The 27,734-nt window shown below is 38.1% G+C and overlaps 1 protein-coding gene across 4 annotated transcripts in view; it reads left to right on the forward strand.

Moving 5' to 3' along the window:
* Dll (Distal-less) overlaps positions 1-27,734 on the forward strand; it is a 206,531-nt gene that overhangs the window by 18,250 nt on the left and 160,547 nt on the right. For all 4 annotated transcript variants that reach the window (XM_065229094.1, XM_065229092.1, XM_065229095.1 and 1 more), the window contains exon 2: positions 22,667-22,842. In XM_065229094.1, coding sequence (XP_065085166.1) covers positions 22,667-22,842 — 176 coding nt within the window. The remainder of the gene's footprint in view (positions 1-22,666; positions 22,843-27,734) is intronic.

The following is a 27,734-nucleotide window of genomic DNA, read 5'->3' on the forward strand; positions in this document are numbered from 1 at the left end:
TACAGAGAAACCATTTCGACGGATCGCAAGCCACAAAGGAAGCGTTGGCTGGGTATTGTCAACCGTACACTGCGGAATAATGCCATCAAGACCATTAAGTCTAACCCAAACATCCCGGACCGCGATTTGGTCAAAAAGTTCAGTTCCGCAGGCAGTACCGTGCAATGGATTCGTCTCCGGGAACGCTTCAAGTCATGCCGTGCCTGAAGACAACCAAAAAGGGTTCAAAACAAGGGGGACGACTCTATCTACGATGCAGGAAATATTGTGTTTTGCTGTGGCTAGCTGCGCGTACGCTGAGTAGATAGAAAGAAGATTTATCACGATTTTGAAGATTTCCTGCAAAAAGATGATGCGCGATGCAAGTAGATGCGAGAAATGAAAGAAGATTTTTCGAATATTTATTCGTTAGTGTGAGATTTATTGAGCATCTAAAATTGAGATTTAGATGTGTCGCCCCCCTCGGATCAAAAACAGAACAATGTGGCCAGAATGAGTGCCATAAAGCTCAGTTGTTGACCAAATTCAAGGGCTGTCTTCTCATCGATGATGAAACCTACGTGAAGGCCGATTTTAAAGCTACCGGTACAATCTATTTACTTGGCTACGGCTCGCTTAGATGTTCCTTCCAAATTTAAGTTTGTATTTGCAGATACATTTGCACACACTTACATGATCTGGCAGGGCATCTGTAGCAGAGCTTTACAGGATGTAATGTCTCCAAAAGCGAATATTGCCATTCATCCGATCTCACAAGCAACCTGTCATGTTTTGGCCAGATCTTGCAAGCTGTCTTTACAGTAAAACTGCACTATAGTGGTATGAAACCAACGGGATTCAGTTTATTCCGAAAGAACTCAACCCACCTAATTGTCCCCAGCTCAGACCGATAGAGAGTGCTCTGTAGCTGTACACAAAAGTCTTCTAACCTAAATATTGATTTTCGCAGATTTTGATCGGTCGGCGTTAAGTCAGAGCAGCAAAATTACCAAAAAAAATATAATGGGGTGATGATAGGGTAGAGCGCTACTTCGTCGTAATCGCCTATTTCCGTTCTATCGAACAGAAATCATCAATAATATCTATGATTTACCGTACACAAATCAATAATACGTTTGTTTCGATGCGTTAGCTCATAGCCAACAACACAAAGCCTAAACGAGTGCGTAGAAACTCATTGTTTTCAAAACAAAAGAAGCGCTCCTAGCGAATTAATTTTGCTGTCATCATTCGTAGAACGAAGAAAAACCTAGAAAAACCAATGGCGTTTCAATTAAAGTCCTCCAGCTTATGTATTGACGACTGTCACCACAGAACTGAAAAAAAGCTGTTCCAATCGAGCAAAGCGGTGGAATTTGACGGTTCGATTGTAACAACTTTTTACAGACGTCCATACTTTTACTGTAGGGCTTTAGTTTAGCCTAAAACATTCAAATGTGGAGTTGGTTGGAAATACTATCTAACATGAAGCTTTTATTAGCTAGAGAATGCTCTTTAGGAGAGGGTAGGTAGAAAGTTGTTCCGTTAGAGTACGGCAGTATAGAAATTGAATAGAAGTTGAAAATGAGCGAAGGGCCATTAATGCGACGGTACAAAGACAGGCAAAAAGTGTGCGCCCGCCTTTGCTCATAACTGTCTGCGGCTGTGGAATAGTTCTAGCGACGTTTCATCTCTACCTAAAGCCCCTCGTTGCCGAAAGCATTTCCAGTCGATGGTGTGTTATAATTGCAATTGAAAATCGCAAACTTCGTTTATGAAGTAACATAAAAACATTGTGAATGAATCCAAATGTGATTTAAAGTTAGTGAGAGTGATGGATAAAGCAAGTTAGCTAAACTAAGTAAAGTATCGGAACAAACGTATTATTGACTTGTTCACAGTGAAATCATAGATATAAGAGATGGGAGGAAATGCTATTCTAATATCAACATGAAGCTTTAGTGCGGTCATTTATTAGCTAGATAAAGTTCTGAAGAGGGTAGATTGATAGTTCCGCTAGAGTACGGCAGTGGAAATATTGAGCGAAAGTTCAATACTAATACAATACTAACGCGCAATCTTTTACATAACTCATACATTTATGGATCAGGGGATTTAGGGTATCTCCTCAAATGCAAAGGCAAAAGAGGCGTTCAGGCATGTAAAATCATTTGCATTCATTTTGTGCATTCATTAACATTCATTTGCCTGTAACTTTCTTCATCAACAGAGTTCCTTTAAATGATGTATGAACCTTTCATTGATATTAGTATAAGCTACAAAGTTTGTCAGTAATTCAAATCTGTATCTCTTATACATGATGAACCAGAGCGAACAGAACACACCAGTGTTTTTAATTGAGTGTAAATTACATTCACTGAAAACTAATTACAAATTCTGCTTTCCCTAGTTCGTCATGCACAAGAGATACAGATTTGAGTTACTGCCAAAAGTTGTAGTCAATATCAAAACCTAAAAAATTCTCATACATTATTTTACGGAATGCTGTCGATAAAAAAATCTATTGGCAAATCAATGTGAATGAATGCAAGAAATGAATGTAAATGATTTTCCATGCCTGGAGGCGTTTGACATGCTCATATACTGTCTGAGGCTGTGGAATCACTACCTAAAGTCCGCGTTGCCAAAAGTATGTCCTGGCGATGGTGTGTTATAATGCAACTCTTCTTTAGCCAACTATTGTTTTGGTTCTCTCGTCATGACCAACGTGCACTCATAAAATAAATCACATAATCAGTGTAAAATATCCATGTTTTTAACATAGCTTTTATGTGATCCCATAATGTGAAAATGTACCACTAAGTCACATAAACCTTATGTGTCCAATGAAATCAATATGATAACTCACATTGAATTTATTATATTATGTGATGTTCAGACAAAAATCGTCAATGTTGTTATTGGATAAAGAAACTATGTGAAAGCTTTTCTCAGTGTAGCCATCTTAGAGAGAAGCAGTAGGGTGGTTTTACATTGTTGACGGTTACTCCCGTAGTGATAAACGTCGCTACACTGAAAAAAGTTTTCATATAGTTTCCATTGGGAACGCACATGATATTTTTCCAATAACAAAATTAATTATTTTTACCTGAAATTCACATAACATTCATATGATCACATGAATTCTATGTGATAAATCACATAAACTTCATTGTACACATTAGGTTTATGTGATTTCGTGGTGCGATTCCCAATTATGAGATCACATGAAAGTTATGTGAAATTCTTATGGATATTTTCCATTGGAAATGTGATTTATTTTTTGAGTGTAGATCTATTCCACTGCCGCAGACAGTTTATGAGCAAGTCAAACGCGCACTCTTTTGCTGGTGGATTTAAGGACATACCTCAAATCCCATCATCCATCAATGTATGAGTTAGGTAAAGGAGTGTGCGTTTTATTGGTATTATCGTATTAATGACCCTTCAGAATCTTCAGAATTGGAAAACTGTCTTTACACGAAATCTCAAATATTTTCCTCGATGTCTGATTTGGTTCAAGTCTTGGGTTTTAAAAAAAATGACATTAATCATTTTCAAAATGTGGCCCAATGGCTTTCGACCTAATGTCCAACTTTGGTCAACCTAGTAGCTTTCAAAAACACCTCTAGATTGTGTAACTTAGAAGAAAAGCATGAATTTATCCACCTTTGTTGAGATCTGACCTTTCTTACGTTTTTAATTCGTGTCGTGCCGTCTCAAATGATGTGTCTTGGCCCTTTAAATGAACTGCAAACTACCCGAGATGTACCTGGAACATGTCCAGATGTGTCTATTGTGATCCTGGGCACTAAATATGACAACCATAGCACTTGTTTTTTTTTCATGTGATTTGAGGTGTCGTATGGATTGTTCAAGTTACAAACTGGCCACTTCTCATGGAGCAGCCGAAACATGTCCGGATATAACCAATTTCTTCCTAGACGCTCATCAACCATTGATCTTGTTTTTGCGTTCTCATGGGTTTAACACAGTGGGGTTTACTTAACCTCAATCTACCTGTGCTCAAACTCTCAAAACATATTCAATTATCAAAATATTACTTGCAATGGATATATATCGAGTAAACTAGAAGATTAAGTGTACTTTTCGACCAATTTGAGTATGAATATGGCATTAAATCTGGCTTTGAAAGTTGGTGTACAGATAAAAAGTGAGGTTACGGGACGCCACTGGTTAAACATGAATCAGGCCGTTCCTAAACTTACGACCATCATTAGAAAAGTTGCGATATTTTACAAAACTCACCAAGGGGAAAGATCGCATGTCATAGTGATTATTCGGAAAATTTTCCATGACTTCTCACGACCCATATTCACTGGAACATGTTCCGGCCATATCGCCGGAACCAGCTGAACGATTCCAAAAATATTCAATAGAGTTCTATGGGACCTTTCATTTGGCGGTTGTTGCTTCCATCTCGGTCCAGTGGTTGTTGAGAAACAGTAAGAGGAAAGATAACCAACGTGTTAGCAATGCCACACACTACGAAAAAGGCATGTACATTTCGGTGTCCTGAAACCGACACATGTATGCGACTCATATGATATTAGAATCAGTTCAAAGAAAGGAGAAATCCAATTTAATCAAACACACTTTTCATTGAACTGCGTATATTTCGGTTTCGGAACACTTAATTTTACATGACATGATTGTTTACGTATCATAATACGTCAAAGATGGATTACGTCTCGTGTAAATATTGTTATTTCTAAGTGTGCAGCTAGCACTGAGATCATGCATGAATGTGCATGATGTGCATGAACACAGCAAACACCCGGATGGCATTCTGCCAAAGCAAAAATTTCCATTATGAATTATGCACGGAAAATATTTAATAAATTACAACATCTTCGGGAACTTCAGAGACAAGGGTTGGTGTCCGTTACATTGGACCCATGCATAAATTCAAAAATAAAGTATTTAGGATAAATATTTCATTAGCAATCAATAAAAGCCATTTGTATTGTCCAGATGACGCATTGTTCTAAAAATAATCCAAGAACGGTAAATTTTTATCGATGGATTCAAACGGTACATCCGCAGGCTAATATTAAAGCCAGTTCCCGTGTATAGATATATAACTAATAAATAATTCAACGAACTAGGAATATTTCAACTTTCCGCCCACATGAATCATGCAGCAATACAAAAATACTCAACCTTTCTAAATAGTGTGGCAACATTTCCGGAGTGATTTGAGATTTGGGCGTAATAGCATTTGTAAACAAACACGTCAATCGTCGATTTTTCATGAATAAAAGCTCAATCTCGTACACAAACTATACCAAATGATAGAGGAATCACTCTTCTCTACCTCACAGTTTTATAAGTTTTCGAGATTGAGCTTTTATTCGCAAGAAATCGGTGGTTGAAATGTTTGTTTACAAATGAAATTACGCCCAAATCTCAAATCACTCCAGATTTCATCCACAATTTAATTTATAAGATGAACTTTATATCTTGAAAAAATGCTCATGTTAGAAAGAATCATTTCTTTAAATCAAAAAACGAAAAAACGGAGATTTTGATAAGTCGAGTGGGATCGACACTGATGAAGACAGCACATGGTAGTTGAAATACGTAACTGCTGGAAACCAAAATTAATCATGGGGGATTAAATGGAAATAACCTTTTTTGCTGTTTTAGTTTTCATAAGTTTTCATTAGATTAGCAAAAGTTTGGAAGGACTACTCATGTTTAAAAGAGGAAACAAATCCAGTTTGAGTGAACGCTTATGAGTCATAAAATGTGACTTTTGTAGCTCTTCTTGCAGCTTACATACACAAAATATAATTATAGCATCCAATGATTCCATAATTCCTGCCTGTATGTGATTAATTTTATGCCATAACTGAGAAGCTTTTAAACGTCAGAAAAAAATAAAATCAGAGAAGTTCTGCATGCCGGTATAAGCTGTTTTCAAATCAAGAGTACTAAATCTTCAAAAACCTGCTCATGTTTAAAGTAAGGAAAATGGAGTGTTCACTCGGCTATCGACAGAAGCAGACTACTTTCAATGTGTGTCACGCGATCGTCTGTTTACTCGGCAGCAACCATTGTGTGCGTCGTCGACTTTGGAAAGCAACCGTTTTGTGATGAATGTGTGAGTGCTGACCACGTTTTGCGTCCATTGCTGCAATGGAAGCCTTCTGACCCCCGTTGGCGAATCTGCCATACAATGAAACCATTGGAAGCGGCTCCCGTTTTGGTGGAGGAGGCTTATTGGATAGCGATAGATAAAGTGTTTATTGTGTTGTACCTTTTGACTATAGTTTTAAGATGTATCCTATCCAGAACAAGAATCCTCGGCTCTGTAAAGTTTATTCGGTTGAACTTTATGAAATAAATTAATAAGCAAAAATAAAAAAAATTAAAGTATGGCAAAATTTCATACAACATTGGAATGTGTTTTCCTTAAATTTAAGTGGCATTTAAATGAAGGAAGCATAAATCTCATGAATCTTCCAAATCCTGGTTCTCAAAAATGTTTACGTGAATTGTAAATCTTGGAATGATTGAGCAAGAAAGATAATTGGCGATGAAATTTTATTCGGTGAAATGACCCTTTCAGGAAAATGTCGTGCGGTGAAATGACCTTCTGCGAAATTAGTTTTAAAGGCAGTTTGGCGTTTTTGGATCCACTTAGGCGGTTTTTTCGTTTTAATAATATTTTGGTGTACGGCCGCATAAACGTATAAATTACTCGTTTATGCCGAAATCATGGATATATTTAATGTTTTTGTTTCTCGTTAGGTCGAATAAAGGTGATTAGTAGTATCTTACCCAACCTGAATTTGTAACGTTTGTATCGAGAGTAACGTTTTGCTTTGTTTTGACGTTTTTTGGCCATCTTAAATTTTTTACAGTTTTTGTGACCTTATTCGATCTTACTTCAATATTGGTGGGTCACGAGCTCATGGATCTTTTCAAAGTGGGTTGGAATCAATAGCAAATTGAGAGCCACTGATGTTTTAAAGCATGGACTGTTACATTAATTCTTTAAAGGGAGCTAAAGTAGACAGAATACTATATGAATGTACTTTCGATCCTAATTAGTAAATAATAGGGTGTTTGGTCTAATTTTCATCCTACTAAGCACAACCCGCACTCCGTCTCACTTTAATGAAAGGTTTTGCTCTATAAAATTCAAATTTTGTCTTCTAAGAATGAATTTTAAATCCCTTCCCTTACCTTGTTTACCATTTATTTTACAAAAAAAAGTTACAAATTGTTCTTGTTATTCAAAATTCGTCCTTTAATATTAAATTCCGTCCTAACGCATTAAAATGCCATTGAATTTCCTTCGTCGTACAGCTACAGGTGGAAAAGTAGGTTTAAATATGCATACCATGTGGTCTTATAGAACATAGAAGGGGAGGTTTTGAAATAAAGTATCGAATTAAACGTATTACTCCTACCCTACGCTCTACCCTATTAAGGTATAAAGGTTTTCAAACTTGCAGCTAAAATCTGGATAGAGGCTCCATTCCTTTCTACGATGAGAATGATTCGTACTCAATCTCACAACTGTACTGCAGAAAATATGAACTATTTTAATTGAAACTCATTGTATATTTCATCAAGTTTTCAAATACTTCAAACGTAAACTTTTTTTTTAAAGAACGTCCCTCAAAAGTATCTCACAACCTTTGACATTATTCCTGGCTCTTCAAATGCCCCACACGCCTGACGACCCCGTCGGATGTGCAATTGTATCGTTCATTGAAAAATCGATGCCCGTCCAATTAAGCAATTAATTATACAGTTTGGGGGATAATTAACACCAAATCATTGGACGCATCATCGGCATTTTGATTTATTCATGTGTGCAAAACCGCGTCTTCTGCTTCCCCCGGCATCTACGACGACGACGGCGACGCTAACGACTCTGACGACGACGACGACGACGACGACGACGACGCTCGTTGTTGGACAGCAGCGCTAAGACTCTCTATGCTTCAATCGGCAAACTTTTCGCCACTCAACAGCAGCAGCAGCATATCAGACGCGCATTCCTAGAGGGGGTGCTGGCTGGCTGGTTGCCTAGCTACTGGTACCGTGCTCAACCATATTGGCTATCGCGATCCAAAGCGCGCGACGGCTACAAATTATATATCAGCTATGCTTGAAAATTAAAGGTGTAATGAAATCCGATTTCAGCTAGATAGGTACACTCGTATCTACACTACTCATAGTGTTTACCACATAGGTGTACGGTTCGGCCAATCTTGCAACAACCGAGAGCGACGACGGATGGAACGCCCGGTGATTTGTTAGATGAGAGCAAAAAAGGGCATCAGACACTACTATTTTTTGTTGATTCGCTTCATGCGCACAATGACAATGTATGTGGCATGCGATTATGGTGGTGGTGGTATGGCCGATGGCAAAGATGACGAATCAATTCCTCCGTAGCCGTCAGAGATTCCTTCACGATGACAGGGAATGATGAAAAATGATTTCATTTGAAAACCAGTAGCAATTTGTTGACGACGACGCGACCGACGGTGCGACATGGCATGATTAGAACACCGTTCGATACCTCATGGAACCAACATTCCTGAAATTCTAAAATGACAATCAATTGCCTCCACTGCCTGTACGAGCAACGGAATTCGTTGGAGCTACTTGGATACACAATTTCGATGTGAATCACCTGCCTACCGACGCTAGTTAACGTTTCTTACTGACCTAAGACAGTTCAAATCCAACCGATCGTGTTTATGTGTGTGTGTGTCTTCGAAACGGTCCGGGGTTCATTACTTATTCATACTCATTTTTCGCTTCTTACAGTAATTAATACAACTAATGATAATTATTAGCACCGCCACTATTAGTGTTATTGCTATTTGCCGCTGGTGGATCGTTTTGCTGCCGTTTGGCCACCAGCTATGTGTGGCCCATCGTCGTCGTCGACGGTGGCGGCCGGCGTCGTGGTTCACATATATGGGAGGATTTTTTTTATGGCAGCAGCAGCAGCAGCCGTCTTGCCCTGTGCGCGATGGTCTTTCCTTTTGGGTCGCGATCTATCGGGTGGTTAACTTGGGCTTGGGTCGACACCAGATGGATTGGGTGGGCACATCATGGTGAAATTTTGTGTTCAGCTGTATTTTAAGCAAGCATAGATAGCAAGGCAGTATGTGTTGATGATAGGAAAAACCGAACTTGAATTTCTTATTAGTGAATATAGACAACTGTTGTATGTTTTGAAAATTTCGTAGCTAAGTACTTCATTGAGAAATGTTAATGTAGATCATTTGATCCGAGTGTCTGCTCAGGAATCAAAAGGTCATGGATGCAATCTCAGGCCTGCCCACTTGAAAATATTGTAGCTTTGTTTAATTGCCATTAGCGATTTTGGATGACTGTCAGTTTGTATGCGTGTTTCGGCGTAGCAATCATAACAAAAAACCGCACTGATTTTTGTATTATTATCATCGCTGACGTACCACTTCAAACACACGCAATTGTGTTTTGCTAAAAAATCAAAATAAATTTTGCTGGAAACAAACAGAAGTATTGCGTACAGTTTTATTGCGCACTTCACACCAAACTGCAGACATAAGCACGTTTTCACTTATTAAAAAGGGTGCTAAAAATACGTTTTCGTCTAATCGTCTTGGTGTTTCCGGTGCACTCATCCCTTATGATACAAGCAATAAGTGCTCCGAAGACACCAAAACGATTTAACAGATTCGTGCACATTTATAACACTTTTTTGCATTTGTGGGGTTGTCCAGTTGCATATGCAATCAGCAATATTAACAGGCAGAAAAGATTGAATTTACACATTACTGGCTGAGATACTTAAAAAAAATCAAAAGGGTTGATCAACTATCCCCATCTTCCCCTACATGAATATATTATTGTTGGCGTCTAGAACTTCTAATTTATCATCGATCTGCTTGTTACAAACTTGAATGAAAACACTCGTTGATAAATAAAATTCCACCCATTTTAATTAAAAACAGGTTAACTCAGTTTACATGGGTATCATTTTGCCGATTTAATGAGTAACTGTTAGCTAAAAATACACAGTAAAACATTACTTGTGATGTAAACTTGTATTTCGTGAAAATTTGTATTTCTTCCCACACAACCAACAACTTGCACGATATATTGCTTTGAATGGTGGCCGGTTGCGTACAACATTTGTAAAATTTCATTAAAAGCCTCATAGCTTTACAAGATTTGTAATGTAAATTTGTATGATAAATGTGGCTCCATTTATGTGCATCGTATTGAACAGAAATTTATACTAATTTTTATAACTGTATGAGTAACTATGAGTTACAGTTTCTTATTCAATTTATAAAAAATTAACAACCACTAATTCAAATTATGACCAATTACTAAACTGTTTACTTTACAATGAGAAAAACAAAATTAAACCCCTGTATTAACGCTATGTGTGATTTTAATACGTGAAAATAGTACATCATACATATTATTAATAAGCTAGAAATGGTGACAAAAAGTGACAAAGCAGTCTACATATAATTGACGGCAATAAATAAATAAATTAATAAATTGAGTTTGACTTTCTACTCTCAAACCTGATAGATGTCACCGTGCCATTATTGGATAGACAAAACCTTCGATTTCTATTCAAACATTGCTTCTTGCGTAAGAAAATTTAAACATTTTGTTTTTTTTTTTGTAATTGTGACATTGTGTTGAAATAATATGCTGTGGGGGACCGAAATTCATACCGCATTGAAATCTGTACACCTCATACAAAAAGTAGGTGGTTTATATAAAATGTACGGATTTTTATTCATTTCAAATGGTTTTTCGTATTTTGGTCCCCCACGGTATCGAACAAATCACGCCATTATTGATATTTTGAATTAAAAGTGAATTCCGGCGTTAATGTTCACCAGCTTATACGATTCAATTGGCTCACAATCTGGTGGGGAGTGTCAGAAGCAGTTCGAAACACCACATTTCAATAGTGCAAAACATCAGGGGTGGGCTGTGCTCTCAAATCTGACTACTGATCATCCATCAACGATATTTTTTTTTTTTTTTTTTTTTATTATAGTCACTTTAACGCTCTTGGGTCATTCGTGACTTATCAACGATATGTAAATAGGTAAGGCCCAGTGAATTTGTCGTCTCCCTCGTTATCCCACTGTTTAAATGGTTGCGTGACTGTGACGTCAAACTCCGTCATCCATTTAAACAACCGGGATGATGATGAAAGGGATGACAAATTCACTAGGCCCTTCACCTGTTTACGCTAATTGATTTTCCATATGTGAATTTGGCTCCAAACACCAATACACCATGGTTGCTTATGGGTTGTTGTCGTTTGGGACCAGTAATGCGAGCTAGGCGACACCCCTCCCCCCTTGAAAACCCCATGAATCACGAGGAGAAATGTAATACAAAAGTGGACTAGGGTTACTGAATGTAATGTCAGCCTAGCCCCTCACTTCGGCTTATCAAGGAAATAACTCATTCATTCAGCAATAATACACAAAAGTAATGAAAAGCTAATACCACATCTGCTGTGAAATTGTAATCCGTAAATTAATTGCCCATTTTTGGGATAAATTAAAAAAAAAAAACAGTTTAGTGAAGTTTTCATATTTTTCGATTTTTAGGTCCTTGTCTTATTATTGCACTAATGAAAATCTACACTGCGATGGTCATCTTAAAACTAGATGATTTCATGAATTGAAAGCACTTACCTTTTTGTAGTATGCACACTTTTCACTCTTATTGTAAATTTAGAAGACTTGCGCTTTATAACTGTAGGCCGAACATTAGGGATGCAGTTTTGAAACGTTTTCCTAATTATGGTCTAAGACATTTATTTGATAACTTTGTGTTGGTTCACCATTCGCGTTGACGGTGACTGCAACTGTTCACTCCTTTAGGGAAACCCCATTAGGAAAAGTCGAATTTCGTGAAACATTGCGGATCGTTTCTTATTCTTTCACTCCACTGAAAAATCTGTCAGTTCCAACTTTGTTTGCTCAATTTAGGGTAGCCTTCGTTTTGACGGATATGAGTAGATCCTAAAGCACTCTAGTAAAAGTATAGACGACTGTCACCACAAAACTGAAAAAAATTGTTCAAACGAGTAAAGCAGTGCGTTTTGACAGTTGAATTTGAACAACTTTTAACAGACGTCCATACTTTTGCTAACACGGAGATGAAAAACTACCCAAAATTAAGTACTTCTCCCTCAATTCCTGGGTTCCGCCCATTAACCCAGATTTGAGTAAATCGCATATAGAAGTTTCCATTTAACAGCAGAAAAAAAATACTTACTCTTAAGTATATTCCACCAACAATTAAGTTAAATTCACGTAAATTTGAGAATATGCAATTTACTCAAAAGTAACTTATTAGCTGAACTATATCCTTGGGTCGAATCTCTCGTTCCTTTTTTGACAACAATAGCACAACGAGTGCAAGTGAGAGACTTTATTGAACATTAAGTAAAAATAACTCAAATTTTGGGTAGTATTTTTTCTCCGTGTAGAGGACTTTAGTAGATCCTACACGGTAGCAAGTTGTCGCATCTAATCCAAATGATTTTGCACTTGACTCAGTCTATCATGCGGCACTACAAATCGAAGTGATTTATCATTGGTTTTCAAGTCATGTGCGTTTTGAAACAAAATGATTTGTCGTTGAAAAATATGATTATCATTTGAATTGACGGTACCACTGTTTTCATCCATTGAATTTGATTAGTTTTGCTTCCCACCCGAAATAATTTGCATTCTAGTGCGCGAGTATTACGAAATTTTTGCTGTATTCAATAATAGTGTATTATTCAGATAAGTTCTATTACAAAACATTGTCAAACTTTAAAATTGATTGCTCAATGTTACTTCTACTACAAGCCTTGTAATGTTGTTCAATATCACTTGGAAACATGTGAGCAATATGAAAAATGTTCTTTGGCCGTATTCTGAATAACATATAACAAGGCTTGCAGTATGAACAAGGCAATATATTTATTTAAATCCATATTCAGCCAACATGAAATCCAAGGATAAATTAGTTAAATTTAAAGTGATAGATTTTTAATATCAATATGCTTGATATTTCGAGTTCAAAGCACAGCACATCAACAACGATGTGCAATACAATCTAAAATGAAGTGATTTGCTGTTGATTTCATCGTGCTTCGATATGATCTCTTCCAAGGGATTTGCACATCGATTTGCAATGTTTGGCAAGTAGTGCAAATTCAGCAGAAAATCACTTTACATGAACATGATGTTTTTTTCTCATATTTGAGAATCGTTCTCTCAAATTCATAAAAGCGTAGCACTCATAGAATGAGTAAACTTTTATCAAATATGAGCAAATGTTATAAATTAGTGGCATTTTCTCATATTTGAGTAAAAGTTTTTGCATTAAACGTTTTTGCGAATTTTAATAAACGGGATTGAATTATGAGTCAGATTTATTTACCGTGTAGGCCCATTGAAAAACTATCAAGCTGAACTATGCATTAGGTTCAAAGTAAGTAATCAAGTTCTAATTATGTTTTATCGATCCAAAAGATGCCTCTTAAAACGTTCTACAATTATGCTTTTGACAGCAACTTTCTATCTCGTTCAGTTTTGTTGCAATTTTGTTCTGAACACATCATGTTGGGTCGATAATTAACGGTTGCATAAATCACGAATTCATTCCCACCGTATGTTACTTTCAAATTATTGCTATAGCTGGGATGTGGTGTTTTAATCTCACCTACACGGCCAGCCAGAAGAAACTCAATTTGTGAGGCACTTCTACGCACTTGTCAATAATAGAGAGAAATGGCATAACTAAGGTACTTTACTTTATGACAGTGAGTAGCTCTGACTTACCGCGTGAGTAAACGAAATGTAAACCATAGTGATTATAACAAACTCATGATTCGAGCTCTTTTCCCGCTGTACGCCTTGAAACAGTGAGTCAAACTTACACGCCCACCACTATTTTTTTCACTTCCTCATAAATAAGTAAAATAGGTTCACCCACAAACTGAGTGACATCCAATTGTTGCAATTTTTTAAAAATTGATTTATTTATTTAATTATTCATCTGACTGTTATCTACATGAAATGTCTTAAAATTATACCATTCATGCATTTCTAATTCGAGTAAAAAAGCGAGCAGAAAGCTCCCCAAATTCAAACAATTCTTTAACAGCCGTGAACGTACGCATATTAGTTGTAAGAGGTTCGTTGTAACCGAATGCTGTTCGATGGTATCGTGGTTGGAGTAGGGTACCAGTTCGTAATGTTCTCGGTGGCACTCGGATATCCAACAGCGAAAGAAGACTCTCGCAGTCAACATCCCCGTTCAATAACTTGGCAACAAATGCTGCCTGTTGATTCTTCCGTCGACGTTCCAGGGATTCCAAACTCAGAAAATTGCAGCGATCAGAACGGCGGGAGATTTTGCCATTCGGATAAACTTTCGCTGAACACGCTCAATACCCAAGTTCCAAGTCAAGTTTTCCAGGATAGTTCGAACAAGGGAGCAATGAAAACCTTTCAAGCAGTGTGGGCCAGAGAAGTATTTTGATATTTTCGTCACGAATCCTAACTGACGGTTTGCCTTTTGTGATCACAGCGTTAATTTATAATCTAGTAGAATGCCTAGATCTCTGAACTGGTCGGTTCTTTGCAGTATAACACCGTTGATGGCATAATCGAAAATAATCGGCTGCTTGATGCGGAAAACGACATAACCATGCATTTCTGTATGCTCACGGTAAGCCTATTCCGATTGCACCAACCAATGAATAGATTCAATGGCGATTAAAGACGAATACAATCCTCAATTTATCGCACTTCGAAATACAGCTTTAGGTCATCGACATACGAAAGCCTGCAAGCAATACGTCGTTGAAGAATTAAAGAAACAATAACGGCCCAAAATTGCTACCCTCTGGTACGCCCGACGAGGTCGAAAAATACGAGTACTGGAATTAAGCTTAACCCGCAAAGACTTGCAAGTCAGGTAAGAGCAAAACCACAATATTAACCGATCTGATGTGCCGAGTATGGATAGCTTAGCCAACAGAATATCATGGTTGATCGTAATAAACGGTGCTTTTAGGTCCGTATAGATGACGTCTACTTGCGCCCCATTCTCCAGTTGTTCGAAACAGGTCGTGGTAAAATCCAGGAGATTTGTTGTAACCGAACGTCCAGGCATGAAACCATGTTGGTCGCAGGAGATGTAACATTTGGTACGTTCAAGAATTACCCCTCTCACAATTATCTCAAACAGTTTTGAGGCAGCTGAAAGGTTGATGATTCCTTTGTAGTTTTTAACATCAAGTTTATATCCTTTCTTGTGTTCCGGCAACCTTAAATGACTCCTTCCAGACAGCGTCTTAGGTTAGTTTGCACACTAAAAGCGTACGATTTGTAGAGTCAAGAGTTAAGCTTACGGTACTCGTAACACGCCAAGTGAAAGCCAGATAACGATATCGCCTCTACGTTGCGAAGCATTTCGTTTGCGTTTTAGTTCTCGTATCAATGCAGTGCTCCAGGCAGGAAAAACAGCAAGTCGACGAATCGGTACATTTGCATCGATCCAATCATTTAGAATAACACTCAAGGTTTCACCCATTTGATCAGCATTCATTCCATGTAAAAGAATATCCCAGTCGATACTCGACAGGAAATCCAATAGAGCATCGAAATCAATCTTGTTGTAGTCTAACGCAATTCCATCACTGTCATTTGCATCATGCAGCTGTATACTATTGTCATTTAGAGATGGTAAGCAGACAACAAGCGGTGGATGATGAAGATCGACTGGAAAAATGTAAGTAGTTTGACAGTTGCAGCTGGTTTGCTTACGGAAACCCGTGATAAGACCACCTCAATCTGTCAAATTTCGAAGGAAAAAAAGTGAGGTCGTACACTTCCCTGTTGAACTACAGTCAGAAGTGTTTGTTTACAAATATACTAGGACTTTGAGCGATAACCCTGTGCTCGGATTTGTAATTTTTACTGAACTTATTATTAAGTTCATTCATTTTTTTATAACTGTTCCTAGATCCGTACGCAAAAACACGGAAAATAACGGAACTCGTGAATGTTTACAAACAAAGCCATTAACTGTACTACTTTTTCCCGTGCTATATATGCCCATAAATAGACTAAAAAAGCTGCATCACACAGCTTGCTCAGCTCATTCAGGTAGTTTATAGTCATCTTTTATGGGGCAAATACACAGTTCAAGTGTGATGATTAATTTCAACCCCGACTTAAAATTGAATGGAAAAAGTTGTGCATCGATCAACTTTCTAGTCCTTCAATTTGGAGCTCAACATCGAATTGAATCGTCTAAACTGGACTTTTGGGTTGCCTTGGCTCAGTGTCATTTCAATCAAATTTGCACGCAAAAGTAATAGGGTAAGATGGGGTGAGATGCACCTCCGACGAGTTTTTCTAAATTTTGAATACATTTTCAATGATTTGTCATGTAGCAAGTTCAGACATTGAACCAGCAATGTTTCTTAACAGATCCTCGAAATAGAGGTAAAAAGGGCATTTTAAACGTCATAAAGTCATTTTGCCCCAGGGGTACCCCGTTTTACACTACGGCCATTTCAATATTGACACATTTTGAAACACAGAAAATCACTATAATATTATAATAGTTTTTCTTTCTGTTGGACATCTCGATCTTGATCTCGATTTTGGTCCCTTCACTATCGACTCAAGTAGGGTTCACTAGGGGATATTTTTGCGGTACGTTAGAAGCATTTGTTTTTCCTCTTGTTGGGACATAATACCACTCCCAAGTAACATGTTCTGTAGACCATGATTTAGACTTGTAGAGTGATTTAAAACCGCAATAAAACTTGCAATGTTACTTGGGTTGCGACCAGTAATTTGATTTATGTTAGTATATCCCGTGTCCTTAATTTATTGCATGTCGTATTATTCCATCACTTTTGAGAAATGATGAAGTATTCGGTTTTGATAAAGTTGTCATTCTTGCCTTCATAGCAAGGATTCGATTCTAATTGAAAGGTTCCGCTATTTACACCATTCGGAGTGTTGGAACTAGAAATGGGCGATCTTGGATCGAAACACGAAATATCTATTATTTTGGTTCGATTAATCGATTTTTTTAATCGATCTTAAACCCGACAAACATTGACTGGATCGATCCTTTTCATTCGATTTTTGTTTCGATCCAACAACAAAACAATTTCAGAGCATTTGCATTTGCAATTTAATATTGACCTCTACCTGGAGCAGTGTTGGCAAAATCATCAACTAAATGATATTTTTCGGCTCTCATACGCTTTCAATATCACGCGTGATATAAGAACAAAATATCATGCTTGACTAATCATAACGTGTAAAATTCAAGCTAATAGTTTACTCGACACAAAACTCATTCCGTTGCACATCGTTTCTTAGAAAGAGAAAGTATACACTGGAGTCGCTTTTTACGCGGTTTTTTTTTACACGGTTTTTTTTACGCGGTTTTTTTTTACGTGGATTTCGGAATTTACGCGGTTTTTTTTACGCGGATTCCGGAATTTACGCGGTTTTTTTTTACGCGGATTTTGGTTTTTTTTTTACGCGGATTTCAGAATTTACGCGGTATATCGCTTTTTACGCGGTTTTTTCTTACACGGGCTTTTTTGACTCGGTTTTTTTTACGCGGATTTCGGAATTTACGCGGTTTTTTTTTACGCGGATTCCGGAATTTACGCGGTTTTTTTTTTACGCGGTTTTTTTTTACGCGGGACGTATCACCCGCGTAAAAAGCGACTCCAGTGTAGTATGATATCTCTTTTTACTATTCACCGATGGCAGACACGAATGGACTGTTGACAGCCATTATAGAAGTTTCGATTGGGTTCGGGTGTACAGCAAAAATCAAGAAACTCAATCTCAACACAGTTTGTTGAGATTTGCAGCTGGTATGTTTTGTTAGCTTGCTTTTCCGAGCTGCGATATCACAGCGTGCAAAATCAACCACAGCTGCTTGTTTGTTGATTTTTGTCTACGAAAATCAAGCGTGGTCTTGGGCATTGGTGAGATTTTATTTTTTGATACTTTCCCAACACTGAAGTAGAGTCTTCTGCTCACGCTCGGGCAGTTGAAATTGTGTCTGAACAGATCTATAGTACTGACAGTGTATACGATGATTGCATACATCTGTCCCGCCACAAAAACCAACCGGCGGCCTGTGGGATATTCATGACGATATGGTAAAGAAAATTATTAATCTACATATGTACAAACATTCACTTCTTATGACATATTTCAGGTTCATCAGTCCTCTGCTATGTCAGAACTGGATCGCCATGGGGGCATATCGGCAGAATTACAAAATTTCTTGCATCAGCCTGTTTTCCCACGTTCTGTTGATCTTTTTCGAAGATGGGAGAAAATCCGTAGTGTATATCCTCATTGCTCGAGACTATTTATCAAGAATGGTAACAAGTGTTGAGTTTTGGAATATCTGAATTAAGTTATTTTCGGTTCTTACCTGCGTTTACACTCCGACCATCTAATTGTTTTGTTTCGTATGTTAATCTTTCGTTTTTTAAATCGTTTATTTAATACCAATAAAACGAATGTTATAATCTGTTAAATCTCTAACCTTATCAAGAATCCTGAGAAAAAACTTCCACATGTCAAATGAAATTAAAATTGTCATTTACTATATTCCCACGCAGACCATCCGGTAAAGAGCTCGATCCGCGGTTCACGGTAAAGACCGTAAAGCATGGAGGTGGTAGCATCATGGTTTGGGGCTGTTTTTCTTGGTATGGAGTAGGTCCCATTTTCCATATAAATTTGAATACAAAGAAATCATGGAGGAGGTTATGCTCCCTTATGCAAAAGAGAACATGCCTTTTATATGGCATTTTCAGCAAGACAACGATTCGAAACACACTTTTAAGTATGTAAAGGAATGGTTTCGTGCAAACAAAGTGTCGGTTATTTCATGGCATAGTCAAACTCCTGACATCAACCACATTGAAAATTTATGGAATGAGCTTAAAAGAAGTTATCTGGTCAAGCATTTTCCAATAAGGATCAACTATGAGCCACAGTTTAAAAGGAGAGGTATGCTATGCCAAAGGAATCTTTTCAGTGCTTGGTTGAGTCAATGCCAAGAAGATTGAGCAAAGTTCTACTTAACAATGGAGGGCCTAGCGGTTACTAAGCGTTATTTGTCTAATAAAATTTATACGATTATTTTCAAGCATTCTATACAATAGTTTTATGCAGCACACCTATTTCACTGAACAGGCATATTTTATATATGATTCTAATGAGTGAGTCATATAATGTTTTAATTTTGAGTTTTCTCGTGCAATTACTTAATTTTTATTACACTATCAAATGCTTAAAGTCGGATAAAATGCACTTCAGTCATGTCGAAAATCTCATGTTATTTTCATGGCCACAAAAATAAACAAATGCAGTAAAAGCAGCGTAATGTCAGTTCATGCACTGTTTTAATAATAATTTTGTCCTTTTTGGTAAGTAATATTACACCATATTTTCGACACGATTGAAGTGCATCCACTTTGATGTGATATTAAAATTATTTTTTTGCTGTGTGGGTACAGTGATATTTTTTTTCGAACCCACACGCTTTCATCTTGATTTTTAAATCAAGATTGAAAAAAAAAAATTTAACTTCACTGTTTGACACTAAACTAACAAACTGACTGCTCGCTCCCATATAAAGTGACACCGAGGGGCGCTAGTGAGGTGATTTTTGCAAATGTAATCGTACTTATTTAAAATAGTTCCAGTGTACCAAAACTTTGGGCTTAGGCTCCACTTTTAATGCAGATTACGAATATGCATTTACATCAATACCCTAAGATACTCTAAGGAAGCCTTCGCGTGAAACTTCAAAGGCACAAATTTCAGCTTCCACAAAACATACAAATTTGAAATTGCTACTCTCTGTTTGTAGTAGCACAGCAAACAAGGAGTAGCAATTTCAAATTTGTATGTTTTGTGGAAACTGACATTTGTGCCTTTAAAGTTTCATGCTAAGGCTTCCTTAGAGTATCACCTTCAGTCTAGAGTTGATATTACGTTACATAAGCTATCTTGTTATCACATTTCACCTGTTAAATGACTATTGATGATGATTGATATCATTTAGAAATAAATTGTGTAGTACGTACGCAGTGAATGTTGTGAGAGTAACATACATCACTGCTGTTCATTAAAATTTGTGTAGGCAAAATAAATGAGAAATTGGATTCCACAAAACATACAAATTTGAAATTGCTACTCCTTGTTTGCTGTGCTACTACAAACAGAGAGTAGCAATTTCAAATTTGTGTGTCTTGTGGAAGCTGACATTTGTTCCTTTGAAGTTTCACGCTAAGGCTTCCTTAGAGTATCACTTGAACTTGGCTTAATTTGCACCAACTTTCCTATGATCCGTTATATTTGAAATATTGTTGTGCCATTTTGAAAAATCTATCGATTCAAAAGATCGATTCAAGAAGATCGATTCAAAGTGATTGATTAAATCGGTGAATCGATAACATAAAAAAAATAATCAGTTCAGAACCCTAGTCTAAGCCGCTTCAAACTAAGGAACAACAAATAGAAGATTAGGAATCACATAGACTTCACACTTAGAAAAAAATCATGAAAATTTAGGTGCTCTGATACTGACATATACGAGCGTCAATTTTGACATAAAATTGAGTCATAACAGACACTTCATTCAACTCAATCAAAGGTGTTTTTCGTCGAGCTACGAAATATTTGTTTACGTCTGATCCTTTATGTCAAAGATGGACTCCGTCACGTGTTAAGCTACACACTTAGAAATAACTACTTTTACGCGAAACTTAATCCATATTGGACGTACACCATGGAACGTAAACAAACATTTAATGTAAAATTAAGTATTCTCAAACCAAAACATAAGCAACTCGACGAAGAGATCGTTTTATTGGATTGGTTTTCTCGTTTCTTTCAACTGATTTTTATGTCAAAAGTGCCGCTTACATGTGTCGGTCTCCAGGAACTTAAATTTACATGGCATTTTCGTAGGGTGTAGTTATTTCTAAGTGTGTAACTATTTTTTTTCCATGTTTCAAGTTCATCATCGGTGGACAAAACCGAGAATTGTCACTATCAACAAAGCATAAAAAGTAACAAGGACTAAGATGTGTTCCTTTGATTTCTGAAAAATCCTGTTCCCCTAATTTGAAGTATCAAGACTAGGAATCGGTGGTAGATCTTAAATCCCGTAACGTACCACGAAAAGGTGATCTACCCACGTTACGGGGCAGAAGCATTAGAAGCAACCGGTGGAAACTAATGATTTTAAATTGGCTCACTACTTGACTAGCCTATTGGTCCCAAGCAAATCGATTAACATAGCCCATTCGAGTCTAAATTCTAGTACTACACTATGTTTGTTTTGATACGCTTTGAAAGTTTGACGGCTAAAATGAGGGGTTCGTGGATTTTCCTATGTTTCGAGGGGTGCATCTATTAGCTTGGGACCGAAGATAGTACCAGAGCTGAGCCAAAAAGTTGAGCACGTTTCTTCGGGACCTTCTGGTCTTAAAGTTACCTCTATGTTAGAAGCCTATTTTTGTGTATGAGGTCTCCATACACAACAATAAGCTCTTAACGCTTCTAATGTATCGCAACAAAAGGACTCACCAATACTGGGTGTTGTTTATTTTTATATGGTTTAGCTTAAAAAATCCTTCAATGTTTTTTTTATCGAAAAAAGTCAGACAAGCCACTACAATATATGACGTCGAAAACCGCATGCTAGATCGACATCTAACAAGCGCATAAAAAAACCCACTACACTATTCAAAGATCGTCCCAATTACGACGACCTCCCCGCAACCTCCGATAATGGTTGACTATTAAGCTGTTTCCTACGCAAGCCCGCCGTCTCCAATCTGAAAGTTTTCCTTCGGTTTTTCCTACTTCCTGCTTCGATCAGCAACAATTTCCCATGGACCCCAAAACAGCATCCGCCGTGAGCCGTGGAAACCAAAAAAAAAAGTGTGTTCGACCGCAAATCTCGCGCCTCCCAGGCGCGCCAAATCATCGATCGATTTTCCAATTTGCACGCGGATTCGGAACGGATGAAATTATTTCCAATAATTGTTGCCCACGTACGTGTGGATGCATATTTGTTTGGTTTTGCCACCGCTGGCTGACTGGTGGGGAGCTGGAGCGGTTGATTGATTTACTACGCAGTTGTTTTGCTTGGCTTGTTGCATTTTCCCCAAAAATCCCCTCCCGTTCCCCAAAATTCAGCAAAAATAGTGAGACCCCGATCGCACAAGGCCCAGTTTCTCCGTTGTTGGATTTTCGGCTAGGAAGATGGCGGTTGGTGGTCTCCAGGCAAAGCTAGGGGGTGGTTGTTTTTCTCTGGCTGCTGCATGCCACCAGAAAAGATGCAAAGATTTGGCTTCGAAAATTGGAGGCCATTTTACTCCGAAATTAAATTATTACGGCGGGGAAATTATTCATTTTTCGGCTGTTGGTTGGGAAATTATTTCGCTAGGAAATTACTTCTAATTTGGATTTTTTTGACGATCGTGCGTCTTGAACAAACCAGCCAAAAACATAACCTTAATTTCAAGCTAATTTGTGACGTGTTTTTCATATTTTTCTTTTCTCTCTCTCTTGAATTTCAGCTACGGTGGCATCCGGAGTGGGTACCAGCATTTCAGTGCACAGGGCGGACAGGACTCCGGCTTTCCGAGTCCGCGAAGTGCACTAGGTTATCCCTTCCCGCCCATGCACCAGAATTCCTATTCTGGTTATCACTTAGGCAGTTACGCACCTCCCTGCGCTAGTCCACCAAAAGACGGTAAGTTGCACACGTTTTGTAATCCATTTTGCTTCGAATATTTCTCTGGGGGACCTTGATGAACCATCTCGGTGGTCTTTGTCAGCAGGTTGGGAGTCTCTGACGGCCCTCCACGTGTTTCCAACCAATCAATTGACCCCTAATTGAATTGTGGTTTCTCATCCAAGTGCAAAAAAAAAAAAGAAAATCAATTTCGATTTCCCGTGACATTCCACCAACGTCCGAATGCTGTCAAGCTGAACGGCAAAACATAAACCTTACCGTTATTGGCAGGCCTTCGGAAAAGGTTACCAAATGCATATGAATGAAAAACAATTCCATTTTGCAATTATATTTCGCACCTTTCCGCACAAGTTGCGGGCCTCGATAAATCATCCGGTGTGCCCTAAAGGATTGAACATGGGAAAGGGAGGACAGGGGGTTTCTACTGACCGAAACCTGGTGGCCACGCCACTTCTCTAGGGGGGAACGCCGCCAGCACGGAAAACTGCGGTGCCAGCAAATTAAAGTTGATTGATTTTCATTAAAATCGATTGACTAGTAGGTAGTCGTGTGCCCTCTCGGTTGATAAACAGCTGACCCTTATGTGTGCCCCAGAGTGTCAGTGTTGTTTTGTTTTTGTGTCTGCATGGTTTGGTATATTATTAGTGCTGCGACCATCTGTTGCTAAACGGGCTCCCTGGGCACTTAACTGATGATTGAATCAATTTAATGAGGTTTTATTGATTTTCTAGTGTTTTGGGTGGAAAATCGATCGAATCCACTTAAACATATTGCCGTATTCCGAAAATGTACTTCAAGAAAGAGCTTGCTCAAACCGACCTTCGTCCGAAGCGTTCAAGCTCTCCTGGGAAGCGACACCAAGGTTAATGCTTACCCATCTCCGGTTGACAATTTCACGGTCTCCTTTTTGGAAGGCAGGCAAAAAACGTTCCAAAAGTGTACTGCAAAAGCAAACTACCCGCGCTGCCGCAGCCGCCACCACCTCGAGGATGGCCCTGTAGAACGTGTGGAAAATCTCTCAATCGAATTAAAATATGCAGCCAAATTTAAATTTTTAATGCAACACGACAAAAATGACAAAATTCAATTCAGGCACCCGTCGTGTCGCGTCGTTGCTCATTTCTTGCTTTGAGGATGAGAAACGTTGTCGTCTTCGTCGGTCGTGATGGCTGGCGAAGGATGGATGGATGGGAAAGCTTTGGGCATGGTTCGCTTCGCTCGCCTGATTACTATTTTGGGTGTTTTCCATCCGGAGCAGTTTTTGCAATCCAAAACAGACGCAAATCCTTTGTTGTTGTGTCGCTGCACGTTCAGGGTATGCGGTTCTCTTGGTCTGTATACATATATATGCACAGGCAGGCACTTACTTACCGAAAAGTACCAAAGTGCACCGGACCAGGCTGACCGGGTGACAACAACAGTTGGCCATGGCTCGAAAAAGCTACTGGCAAATGACTGACGGCTGACCGGTTGTGGGTAAAAGGTTTTTTTCTTCGGCTTATGGTTTGGTGAGAGTATCATAGTACATCTATTGGTGCCTGAATGGCAAATGATGCTTTCTATTGGTTTGCTGGTGAAGTACAGTTTTTTTTCTTCTTTTTAAGGATGCATTTTTATTTGTCGTCAAGAATGCTTTCTAATTTACAGTTGAATCGCATGTTTTATATTTAATACCCTCAATTCACACCCCACCTGATTCGAAATATACCACTTATAGAAAAATAAGCCAGGTCTATTGCTCTGTTGGATTTGGTAATTTCTCAGATGTGGAGTACTGGTTGGGATTTCTATCAACCGAGATTTGTCTAAAGTTATAGAAATGTATTCAACTGTTATGTAGCTGGAAATAACATTTTCAGAATGCATCGAAAAGTAGCTTATATTTTGGAATAGGACTTACTGAAGGCAGTCTTCAGGGCTTCTCAACAGAAAATGAGTACACGTTGAATATATTTACGTATCTGATTAATATCGAAGACAACAAATCAAGAAGACTGTCACTTTTCTCATGCGAACGCTATGAGATAGGTACAATCGTGTCATCTGCCGCTCAAAGGTAAATGCTTCGACCGATTTTGATAGCAAAGATTACATCCTCAGAAGAAAGGTTTGTGTATTTGCTCATTCTTCTATGCTTTGCTTCCACCTTCACTCAAGCGCAGCACTACTGTACCTGTCCCTTGGATTCTGGCAAAGTTGCCAGTCTTGTTGATATGATGTCTTCGTTACTATGCATACGTATTTCAATATAACTGGCACATTTAAAGTTCAGCTTGAAGAACATCTTAAAGTTCATAAAACTCTCATGGAGGAGGACATTGTTCACGAAATTCTTCAAAGCTTTGGTGCATTGCATGGGAATTCTATTTTGAGTTCATACTAGTTGTATTCAGAGTAGGAACGGAAGCAACAGTAAATTCTTTGATCAAAAATTCTAAGCGAATGTTCGGGAGAATTCGAATATTTTTTGGAGTGTTATGCAAAGAATGTAGGGACTGTTATAAAGAGAATGGCAAAGAAATATCAGAGAAAATCTCCTGTTCATTTCAGAGGCATTCTGAAAAGAGTACTGTAATGACGAATGGTTCCATGATAATTCTTGAGAACACTACAAAGATAACCTGTGAAAAGCTCTGAATGGATTATCAAGGTAGCAAACACACACACACACTTAGATTTTTTGCTGAGATGGCCACCACCGAGCAGCTTGGCATTTTATTTTGCTGGATCTCAGTGAAAAACTTGACTGATGGTAATCCAATCGTTTCGAGCTTTTGAACTTAATGCTTTAATTGTAATGCATATCGTTAGAACTTGAATCTTTTCGTGAAATACTGCTTTTAATCATTGCTAACAGTTTTCAAGATGAATCATTACAGCGGGTAACGTTCCCAAGTAACCAAAAGTTCTGATAAAAGGCTATTTGTGGCTTAAGCAGCTTGGTTAAAGGGGGTCTATAGAATTCTAAGCAGCCTCATTTTTAAGTCGTTATAAGAACTTGAAAATTCCGGTACCATAATTGAATAGCGTTCTAAGCAGCTTCTAGCGGAACTTGAACGGAACTTTTAGAACATAAATTAAAAAGGTTTTTGTCCTCTACACCAATTTTATATTTAGTTCGCACTTTTATGAAAAGTATTTCTAAAGGCAGGTTTTAATGTGTATTGATTTATCAGCATTAGTAGTAGAATTGGAGCTGTTTGAAGAATTAAACTTTCTCAGTCGCTCCTACAGTACGTTTCTTATTTACGACTGAGAAGTTATGTTGCAAAATCCGAACTCATTCTGTACATCGAACTTAAGCCCTAAAAACATGTCATTGTTGCATAACTATGCTTTATAAATATTCCGTACCTCTTGTATGAATAAGAATTTATCTTATAAAAAGAACAAAAAAGTAATATTTCTTCTCAAAGACACCTATTTGAACTATAAGAGACTTGTTCCTTGGAGCTCTTAAGCACCTAGCAGAGTAGAAGCTTACAACTCAGATTAGCGAGAAGATGAAAGCCAAAAAAAAAAATAAGATAAAAAATAGATAATTATAATAATAATAAATAATAATTTTGTTTTAACTAGTTCGTTTACTTACTAGGCTCAGTCGTGTGTGACACTTTGCGGAGCCAAAAATCAGTAATGTTTGAATTTACATTTTAAACAGCAGTAGTTCTAGGTTTGTATTGGGTACCAATTACTCGTGGCGGGCTCGAGGTTAATGGATAACAATTTCGATTGGAAGGAGTTAGGTAGGAAACTGGTTTCTGAAGCCTCCTTCAGATACTACTCCCGGACGGCTGATCAAATCCTGGCTGGGTATAGGCAAGTAGCACAAAAACAAGAGGATAATAAGACTTGGACACAATGGCTGGAAATTGTTTGCAAAGGAGGGGATAGTCACATCGAACTCTAACATCAGACAAACAAAGGAATTCGTAGATCGCATGCATGTAGCGAAGATCACGGGTTCCCAATACATCTCTTACTTCACGGAAGGGTTGTCTACCTCGGGCCACTAGGGTATCCAACAGTCGTGCTCTGGAGGCGTCATTACCAGGGTAATACCACCTACATATATTGCTGTCAACGAGGTTTATTCTGTAGAGATGTGCGTCTAGCGAGTAGTGTTTGGACATAGGACTTGACATCACGCGAATGAAGCCCCGACTTACATCCAGACCTTTGAACCACGCTCTCGATGTAAAATTTGGAATAATAGAATATAACCACCACCCAAGAGAATTACTTGTCCAATCGTTTTGCTAACATAAAATAGAACTCTTCCCATTAGTACGGGAAAAATGCATTATGTGAAATACTTCTATCATGAAAATCGCCTTGTTGTGCACCCATCTTGCGAGAGAGTCTGCCTTCTCACTGCCTGGGATTAAGCAATGTGAGGGGACCCATACAAAGGTAATCCTATATGATCTTTCGACCAGCAAACTCATCTGTTCCCTTACCTTTGAAAGGAAGTAAGATGAGTGCTTACCTTGTATCATCGACCGAATAGCCTCAATCGAACTGAGACTATCCGAGAAGATGAAGTAGTGGTCTATGGGCATCAGTGTTGGAAAAGTTCGCGATATTTCACGAAGTTCACCAAGGGAAAAGTTGGCGAGTCATAGTGAGTTTTTGCGAACTTTTCCATCACTGATGGGCATGTCGGAAATCATCCCCAATGCGAAGTTGATTGCTGCTAGCTCAGCACCATAAACGGAAAAAGGTTCCTGAAGCTTCCGAAAGGTGGTTGAGTATTCATTGAAGACGTTAATAATATTATTATTTTGCTTAAAACCAATTGACTCGCACCCCAATTACCCATTTTCAAACCTAGCCGGTATGTGGTTCCGATCTTTACATTATTCATATAATATTATTATTATTTATGG

The sequence above is a fragment of the Ochlerotatus camptorhynchus genome, unplaced genomic scaffold (genome assembly GCF_037179485.1).
Source record: "Ochlerotatus camptorhynchus isolate MF236.1 unplaced genomic scaffold, CSIRO-AGI_Acam_v1.1 ptg000307l, whole genome shotgun sequence".
In the NCBI taxonomy this organism is placed as follows: Eukaryota; Metazoa; Arthropoda; class Insecta; order Diptera; family Culicidae; genus Ochlerotatus; species Ochlerotatus camptorhynchus.